This window comes from Symphodus melops (genome assembly GCF_947650265.1).
Source record: "Symphodus melops genome assembly, chromosome: 22".
Taxonomy (NCBI): Eukaryota; Metazoa; Chordata; class Actinopteri; order Labriformes; family Labridae; genus Symphodus; species Symphodus melops.
The window spans coordinates 2,729,768-2,739,469 of NC_136712.1; the positions used below are offsets into that span (position 1 = coordinate 2,729,768).

Below are 9,702 nucleotides of genomic sequence, written 5' to 3' on the forward strand. Positions count from 1 at the left end.
ATGAAGACTCCTCGGGGGGGTTAAAGTTTAGTACTTCCTCTTCGGCGGTAAAGCGTGTGTGCTGTTTGACGAAGTACAAACGTTTTGGTAAAAGAAAAAAACCTAATTTAATAACACGTAGACCTTATTAACTACAACAGAAATGGTGAGTACATTTTATTTTTTTTATTTAATTAGATTTTTGTGTGCAGGTTTCGTCGTGCACGCGCAGAGAGAGTAGCCCCTTTTACCAGTTAGCCGTTAGCTTCATTAGCTTCTCATTCATCTAATAAGTGAATGAATGAATCCATCATAAACACACAAACAGCTAGAAGATAATGGCACATTTACTCTTTTAAATAAGAATAAAATAAAGCTTTATCCTTCACATATTATCTCCTACTTTTAAGGATGTAAGTCACGTCGATCTTTGTTGGACCAGTTTTCTTTGAAGAAAAGTCAAAGAAAACTAAAATTCAAAAGGTTTTAATTTAATTAGAGTAAAGATATCATTCAGTATTTGAATATATACCTGATATAATTAACTTAAAGAAAAACCTGTAGATTTATTTTATTTGTTTGGTTTACCTGCGGACCTCCAAACCTTTTTAAATATCTCAATCAAAATCATTTAAAAAAAGAATAAAAACAATAAAGTAGCAGCAAAAACATGATTTCAATCTTTTTTTTATTTTAAAGTTAAGTCTGTTTTTAAATTTATTATAAATTATTTAGAATAAATACATATAATATAGTTATAACTTTTAAACAAATAAAAAAATCTCCTCAAACGTTTGTTATTGCTTTTTAAAGATACTCATATCCACAGATGTGCGAGTACTAACCTGTGTCACCTTTCTCCCCTGACAGAGTTTACCTCTGAACCCAAAGCCCTTCCTGAACGGCCTGACGGGTAAACCAGTGATGGTGAAGCTGAAGTGGGGTATGGAGTATAAGGGCTACCTGGTGTCTGTGGACGGCTACATGAATATGCAGGTAAGAGCTTAGAACTGTATTTTAGGGTCCTTTTAAAGTACAGTTTGAACTGGTGCAAAACATAAACACCCCCAAGTGATTGTTGCACTGATTCAAGGTTACGGCTGATAAAGGTAACGAGAGATGCAGATGATTTAAATGATCCATCTAAGAAAACTGCATGTTTTCCCCGACAGCTGGCCAACACAGAAGAGTTCGTGGACGGAGCGTTGGCGGGTCATCTCGGTGAAGTCCTTATCAGGTTTGTTTCTGTCGACCTCTTCATCTAACCAGCTGTATAAAGTCTTTGTTAGTAGTTTAGCCTTTTATTGCAGTTAATTGAACTAATCCAGGTTATTGATTTAAAGAAAATCTTCTTAACTGATCTACAATAAAGACGTTTTTACGGCGTGAACAGGAACAACCTTACTATCATAACTAACCCGTGTTAATAATTCAGTTTGATGTTTTTAACCAATCAATAATGAAAGGCAGAAGAGCGCAGCGTAGATTTTGACCCTCTCTTTCTCTCTCCTGTCACTGACATGTTTGTGTGTTTGATACCCGCAGGTGCAATAACGTTCTGTACATCCGAGGTGTAGAAGAAGAGGAAGAGGACGGCGAGATGAGGGAGTGAAGACGGAGCGGAGGGCTCGTCCTGGTCTTCTGTCCGAGTGTGATCGTACGTTGTAGTTGAGCTGGTGTGTGTTTGTGTTTTCACCATGTGAAACAGATGAATGCTTCGGGTTTCTTTTTTTTGTTTTTTCAAGCTGTTTTGAAAATAACTTTTTTTTTTTTTGTACTGTATGTGAGACCAATTTTATGTTGTGGCGTTGTGATACAGACACAATAAATGATTCCCCCCTCCTTTCTTAACATGGTTGTTGTTGTGCTTTTTGCATTCATTATCTTCCGTCAGTGTTTGATTTAAAGTCTTTGATGTAGGTGGAAGAAGCTCCGCCCCTCTCTCTGTACTTTAAACTCTGCTGCCCCCCTGGACAAATATTTACCCTCGTCTCTGGTCGAAGTGAAGCTCAGTCACTGCAGAGGGTCTGCGCGCTGAATGAATCAAACATGTCGAGTCATTACAAACTGCTGGTGAAGAACGCCAGGCAGGTGGTTCTGATCTGCAACAACGGAGAGAAATACCTGACCAGACATGGGATGCAAAATCTGTGTGTGATTGAGAATGGGAGCGTGGTGATAGGAAGGTAAGAGTTCAATCATTGCGTTTCATGAAGGTGACAGTGATGAGGCTGGACTTACCTGTGACCTCTGTGTGAGTCGACACAGAAACAAGTGAAGAATGAAACGAGTCCTCTGAAATGTCTGCACTTTTTATCTGCTCTCTTAATGTGAGCAGGTTTTAAAAACAGGTTTTTAGTTATGTCTTTTTAAAATGTAACCTGTAAGGAATGAACTCTATAGGCTCTAAAATAAATCTGGGGCCCCCTGCTGGCTGCAGGAGGTAATTAAACCAGATAAAACATTAATGAAAACTTAGTAACTTTTCAGGTGTACATTTCTGAAGCGTAACGCTGTCAAACATGGAGAGGAGCAGAAAGTCCAAGTTTGTCTGTTTGTAGGAGTAGAAATAAATGTAACTAATCAATTTAAGTGCAAATATGTGACATGTATGTTTTATTGGAGTACCTCTATAAACGTTTTATTCCATCTATAGATGTCTTTACCTGTGCTGAAGCCTTTTCAATGTGACCTGAAGTGTCTCGACAATGTTGGTTTTGAATTGGCGCTGATGACTGTACAAATAAAAATTGCTGTTAGTTTTTTTTCAAACATCAGATTATACAATAAACCATTTCTTGTCTAAAAGGCGTATTTGAAACAGCTTCTCAAACTCTACTGTCATTAATTCAACATGCACTTTTTCCATCTTAACTTCTGGTTTCTTACTTCTGCTGGTCGTAACCTTAAAGTGACTCTTTCTTCATGCAGCGATGGTCTGATCAAAGCTGTGGGTTCTGCTGAAACCATCAAATCTCAGTTTGCTGAGTCATCATTTGATAAAGTGATCGACGCTGCAGGAATGTGCGTCTTACCTGGTGAGGAGGAGTTTATCTTGTTATATGTGGAGTTCTATGATCTATAGAACACCCTGCTCTCAGTGAGGATCATTTCTACACACCTTCTTGTTTCAGGGCTGGTTGATGCTCACACTCATCCAGTCTGGGCTGGAGACAGAGTGCATGAATTTTCAATGAAGGTCAGTTTGTTTTGTCTGTTTTTCTACCTTGCTTCCTCAGCTGTAGCTAAAATAATGACGTGTTTGTTTTTGCAGCTGGCCGGTGCTTCCTACATGGATGTGCACCGGGCAGGCGGAGGGATCCACTTCACAGTGGAGCACACTCGGGCGGCGGGGTCCTTGGAGCTGTTGGCATCTCTCAGCGGCCGGCTGGTCAGGATGCAGCGAGCGGGGACCACCCTGGTGGAGTGTAAGAGCGGCTACGGCCTGGAGCTGCAGACTGAACTCAAGATGCTGGAGGTCATCGAGGAGGCCCGGCGCTCCCTGCCCATCAACATCTCCTCCACCTACTGTGGAGCCCACGCAGTGCCCAAGTACGGAGCATCCTCACTGTCACACCACATCTAAAAAAAAAAAAAAAAACTTCTTCATCCTACTTCTCGGTTCCTTTTTGTTCAGAGGGAAGACGGTCGCAGAGGCCACACAGGACATCCTGCAGGTTCAGCTGCCGCGGTTGAAGGAGAAGATTTCTGCAGGGACCCTCAGAGTCGACAACATCGACGTGTTCTGTGAGCAGGGAGTGTTCGACCTCGACTCCACTCGCTCCATCCTGCAGGCGGGTAAAGACATGGGGCTCAACATCAACTTCCACGGAGACGAGCTGCATCCCATGAACTCTGCTCAGGTAGCGCTCGCTGCTGATGCATCGACCTCCGACCGATGCTGGGCGTGTTTTTACATTGATCTTGTTAACATCATTGTGTGTGTGTGTGTGTGTGTGTGTGTGTGTGTGTGTGTGTGTGTGTGTGTGTGTGTGTGTGTGTGTGTGTCAGCTGGGTGCAGAGCTCGGAGCGTTGGCCATCAGTCACCTGGAGGAGGTCACCGATGAGGGTATCGCTGCCATGGCAACGTCCAAAACTGCTGCCGTACTTCTACCTACTACAGCTTATATCCTCAGGTGCTGAAACCGTTTCAGTGTAACTAAGTTCATGTTAATCAGTAGGTCTCTAAATGGAAACGTGTGTGTGCGTGTGTGTGTGTGCGTTCAGGTTGCCTCAGCCTCGGGCCAGAGACATGCTGGATGCCGGAGTGGTCGTTGCCCTCGGCAGCGACTTCAACCCAAACGCCTACTGCTGCTCCATGGTGAGGAACGAGGCTGAACACACGACGGCTAAAAGTCATCGTCTGCATCTAAACATGGTTCACTTGTGCTCTCTCCCCCCTCAGCCAATCGTCATGCACCTCGCCTGTGTCAACATGAAGATGTCCATGCCTGAAGCTTTGGGTGCTGCCACCATTAACGCAGCGTACGCCCTCGGGTGCTCCCACACGCACGGCTCCCTGGAGGTCAACAAGCACGGAGACCTGCTGATCCTCAACACCACACGGTAAAAACATGACATTTACACATTGATCGTTTATCTAATACATTTCTGAGCAGGTCGACTTATCAAAGGTGATTATGTGGATTTAGTGTAACTCAAGTTAACTCACGTTCTTCGTCGATCCAGACATTCAAACAGGGAATGTTTCCTCCTCTCCTCCGTCATCTCTTCCAGGTGGGAGCATCTGATCTACCAGCTGGGAGGACATCAGGAGCTGATCCGCTACGTCGTCATCAAAGGCAGCGTGGTGGTTGACAACGACAAAACTCTGAGTTTATAACCACAGATGTATCCTCTGTGTTTTTCTGGAGACTGAAGGTAACAAGCAAGGTCAGCCATCGAATGTATCAGCTTTGATTTAAGAGGGAAATCGACTTTATTTGACGTAAATTTACGACGTTTCAAACGGGATCGTTTGTCGTCCTACTTACTGAGAAGATCTTTAAAAACTATGGAAAACCTTCTGAAACATTTTGAGTCTTAGTTTCAATATCAGTTGAGAGTATTTTCATCCCTCTGTTCAAAGTTACTGCATCATCAAAAAGCGTTTTCGCCCTTGTTTTCTGCATTTATGCTAAGCTAACAAACGCCTGGTTATTTCTTAAAGCTGTACCGTACAGATAACTGTCCAATCAGATCTGCGTTTACTCCTCTGTCTGTGTCAGAAGGAATTCTCTTTCAGCAGATAAAGTCACTCAGTGATAAACAGAAGTGTCACATCTTTCACACTTGGAGTGATTGAACCTCGTGTTTTATCTGAGAAACCAAAGAGCGCGTGTTTGACTGTCAGGGTGAAAGCAGATAATAAATGTATGGAGTCAAGAAACCAACAGTAAGGAGGTCAATCAGCCTGAAACAGAACGGTCACGTGTGTGAAGAGGGCCTTTATTAAACATGTTAGTACAAAAAGCTGCTTTCATCTAATCCTCTATATGTCTCCACAGGCTTCAACCGAACTGTCTGTTTGGACCCATCGTGGACGAGTCCAAATCACAAATATGTAACAGAACAACATGCAGTACAGTGTGATTCTAGAGGCTACACATTATCAAACGAGTACAAAATGCTATTCACATCAATAAGTGGGTGGTTAAATGAAGATAAACAGAAACAGGCGTGATCTTCCTTTAAACAAAAAGGTGAGTGTAACAGACTGAAAGAGTGCAGGAGGGGATTTTAAAAACAACCCGCTCAGGCTTCATACTTCTTCCCCGCTCTGTGGATCTGTTGGTAAAGCGTCATTGAGAACGCCATGCCGAGAAGCTGGAGAAGAAAAAAACCCCCCCCAGAAAGTTAGAAAATGAACAGACGCGCCGTGTTTGAGACCAAAAGAGAGAAACGCTGTAACGAGATGTGCACACCTGTATGACCAGCACGCACATGGCGATGGTTCCCAGAAGGTGTTTGTTGTCATCCAGCCACTCCTCCACCTTCTCATAGCAACCCTGAAAACACACACAGTGGTTACCGCGAGGTTTCCCATTTAAAGGGCCAGATAACAACATGACTCTTGGTTTTGTAGGTTTGGATATAAAAGTAACCACGGCAACCGGCTCATTTCCCTATCACATGTGTTTTTTCCTATGTTCACCTGAAGACTTGTTCAATAATAAATGAAAACCATCTGCGAGAGTGTCAGCTTGATGTTTTTCTTTTTGTCGTGCATGAAGCGGTCTCTCTTCATGTGATTACATGACGCACACACACGCACACGTTACGAACATGCTTGAAGCGGTTTTAAAGATAAACTTGTCACCACCCAAAGTCGTTGACTAACACAGACTTTAGGTAAACACGCCATGACTTTGAATCAACACTGACCCGTGTCCAGAAGACGTTGGAGGAGTTGCGTCCGCAGCCTTGATAGAAGTGCTGACAGCAGCGGTCAGGAACCACGTTTCCATGCAGGGCGCTGTACCAGTCGTTGTGGTTGGTCACTCCACAACATCGCCACTGCAGGAGACGTCAGACACAGCTTAATAATCCTGGAGGGAACCCTGCTCTTAAACTACAACTAAAAGCATCACATTTAAGTGACACAGAAAACATGCTGCCATGTTTGGTTGTGACCTACCTCTCCCTGGATGGTGTTCCAAGCGTCCTTCAGGCCGGCGTTGTTCTCGGTGTTGTACAGAACCAGCCCTTCTTTCAGGTCCCGTCTGGCATTTTCACTCACCTGAGCACACGCGGGTGAAGACGTTAAACACATTGAAACGTGAAGCAGAGAATCTGGACTATCGCTGACGCAGTCGTCTTACCTTGTCAGTGTAGACGAAGAACAAGATGAGGAGGATGAGTTCAGCCAGGAGGATGGTCAACAGAACGATGAAGAACTGAAAACAAAGTGTTCGGTTCAACACGAGGAGAAAGCTGCTTCGGCAAATGCTTTTAAAAAGGAGCTGAAGACATCTTTTTAGATGTGCTTTTGTGCTTTCAAATCATTGATTTGATTGCAATTTCAATCTGTCATTTTCAATGCCTTGTTGTTGTTGTTGATTTGTTGTTTTCTACTGATTAATACTTGTAAAAGCACATTGTGACCTTGTGCTGTGAAAGGTGCTATATAAATAAACTTTACTTACTAAAATACAGATTATTATTATTGACCTTCATGGTTAAAAATACATCTCAATTCAGCTTTTAGATTTAAATCATGACAAGTTAACAAGGGGTGACCTCTGACCTTTCCCATAAATACAGCACAATATAAGCTGTAGTTAGGCTGAAATATATGCAGCACAACAGTGCTGTAGAATACACTCAAACAAAATGCATAGATCAGCAAGCGTGTTGCATGATGGGCAATGCAGTGCACTCACACTCAGCAGCAGGCACTTGTTCTCCTTGATGGCACCCAGGCAGCCGAGAAAACCCGTCACCATGACGACAGTGCCGAGCGTAATGATGAGGTTGGCTGCCGAGATCGACGGGAAGGAGGGCGACAGGGTGGCAAAGCTGCCCTGAGACACCGACAGCCACACGCCCACACCCAACAGTCCACACCCGCCCAGCTGAAACACACACACACACACACACACACACACACACACACACACACACACACACACACACACACACACACACACACACACACACACACACACACACACACACACACACACACACACACACACACACACACACACACACACACACACACACACACACACACACACACACACACACACACGACGAAACTCAGAACTTCCTGCTGATTTCACGATTAAACTTCAATCGGGTAATGAAGATAGAACGTGCAAATCAGAGTTCAATCTAAAATAACGTGTTCTGACTTAGGTGTGTGAATGTTTACCCAGAAGAGCAGGTTGAAGAGGAACAGCATGTACTTCACACAGCAGATGCAACCACGAGCCATGACTGAACCTACAGACGCTGCAAAATAGAAAACATTTAATATAACTGAAATGTATACTAAATGAATGTCAGAAGAGTTGATGTTATTTTTATGTTAAATCATCGACTCGTCACTTTACACACACGGTTATTTCTCAATCAGTCAGTGTACATGTGACCTTTTCAAAAAGCACTCAACGATTTTATCAGCCAATATAGAGGTTAGAAAATCAGCTTATGGATTTATTTTGGATGTGACAAACACAGGTACTGCGTAAAACGTGAAGAAGAGCATGTTATCAAATAAACTTTCACATGTGTGACTGACCACACTTCATTTCAATACTCAAATAATAAAACATGTCACAGATCAGACTGTATTAACCTGATTTGATTTTCTATTTTTTTCCTTTCACATTAAGAAAAAGTGCAATGCGAGTTTTTTTTCCTGAACATCGTGCAGCACTTACCTACCCTTGAACCTATAATCCATCAAATTAAAGTTTTTTTTCTACAACTCTAAAGAATACAAGACATACTGTTGTCATTAAAATCCTTACTTCCATTTTACATCTCATTATCTGACTCAGGCTTGAACCACAAGTCAACAACAAGGACACAAACTCACCACTTCAACACGCAGCACAAAGAGGAAGAATATGGGAGCTCCTGTGTTTTACCTGTAACACATATAAAACATTTTAAATCAAATTGTAAATGATAAAACACAAGTGATGACTAAAATTAAAGCAGAAAACCAGCTGAGTACTCTTTATGAACTTCTGCAGAGAAACCTCACGACTGTCATTCAAATCAAAAGGAAAACAAAATCTGACAAATGACTTCCAAATGTTTAAGGAAATAAGAAATTCCAGATGTTGCCAACTACATTCAGTAAATGTTACTACTTCAAACAGCGTATCAAGTTTACTGTTAAAGTGTTTAATGTGGCCAGTCAATGCAGGCTTACACTTTCTTATTAAAAGTCAAGAGTCTTACCCTTTAAAGACTGATTTTTGTTTATTTAACGAAGAACATATTTTTATATAATTCATATTTTAATGTTAATATTAGCTATGTTTTACTGTTATTTTATACTGTTTCATATTAGCTACATTTCATTGTTATTTTAAGACGTATTCTTTGTAGCGTCGATGTGACGTCACTAAACTGAACTTTAACGGTTAAACTAAAGTTTGCGTTAATAACGGTCAACAAAGCAGCTGAATCTAATCCTGCGCTTTTAGTGTCCAGAAAATACTTAAAACATTTCGAATACACGAACAAATCACTTGTAAAAGGCTCGGGGCCGTGATTGTTTTCATGTCCATGCTCTCGGAAATGTATGCGGACAAAAAAAAAATACAAACGGGGGGGAAAGTTTCCTACCTTCAGCTACGACCTGGAGCTCATCTCCCTGCTGACGGCTCGAGGTTCAGCCGCAGGAAGTTTCACAGACCGACCGGTACTGCTTACTTTAAAGCAGCACACGGTATTAAAACACAAATCCGACAAACTGAAGTCTGCTTTGAAGTTTTTTGTCGATGGCTGGAGAAGAGGAGGAGGAGGAAAGAGGGCGGAGCACAGTGGAGGACTGACCCGGGATGGAGGCGTGACTGTCGGGGAAGGAGAGAGAGAGAGAGGGACCGACCGGGAGGGCAAAGACCCTGCTGGATGTGTGTGAACATGGCCACATAAAAAAAGAGATTTTGGAAAATTTTCTGTCAATGTGATGATGATCAACTCTGATGGATTCAATGTGCTCAAGTAAATCCAGAATACAACTTCCCACAGACCCTCATAGAA

The 9,702-nt window shown here is 42.4% G+C and overlaps 3 protein-coding genes across 3 annotated transcripts; 2 read left to right on the forward strand and 1 right to left on the reverse strand.

The window, feature by feature from the left end:
• snrpf (small nuclear ribonucleoprotein polypeptide F) lies at nt 1-1,830 on the forward strand. Its single transcript, XM_079335451.1, has 4 exons — nt 1-145; nt 850-975; nt 1,152-1,216; nt 1,525-1,830. Exons 1-4 carry the CDS (start codon nt 143-145, stop codon nt 1,589-1,591), a joined length of 261 nt encoding a protein of 86 aa, XP_079191577.1. The 5' UTR covers nt 1-142; the 3' UTR covers nt 1,592-1,830.
• A 34-nt stretch (nt 1,831-1,864) lies between these two features.
• On the forward strand, nt 1,865-4,937 carry amdhd1 (amidohydrolase domain containing 1). Its single transcript, XM_079335051.1, has 8 exons — nt 1,865-2,165; nt 2,911-3,017; nt 3,114-3,531; nt 3,617-3,842; nt 3,991-4,115; nt 4,207-4,300; nt 4,385-4,545; nt 4,717-4,937. Exons 1-8 carry the CDS (start codon nt 2,029-2,031, stop codon nt 4,820-4,822), a joined length of 1,374 nt encoding a protein of 457 aa, XP_079191177.1. The 5' UTR covers nt 1,865-2,028; the 3' UTR covers nt 4,823-4,937.
• Nucleotides 4,938-5,406: 469 nt separating this feature from the next.
• On the reverse strand, nt 5,407-9,605 carry LOC306817574 (tetraspanin-9). Its single transcript, XM_079334564.1, has 9 exons — nt 9,286-9,605; nt 8,525-8,576; nt 7,856-7,935; nt 7,362-7,553; nt 6,801-6,875; nt 6,617-6,718; nt 6,364-6,495; nt 5,904-5,987; nt 5,407-5,805 (listed from the first exon to the last, which is right to left on the reverse strand). Exons 3-9 carry the CDS (start codon nt 7,916-7,918, stop codon nt 5,734-5,736), a joined length of 720 nt encoding a protein of 239 aa, XP_079190690.1. The 5' UTR covers nt 7,919-7,935; nt 8,525-8,576; nt 9,286-9,605; the 3' UTR covers nt 5,407-5,733.
• Nucleotides 9,606-9,702: the final 97 nt, after the last annotated feature.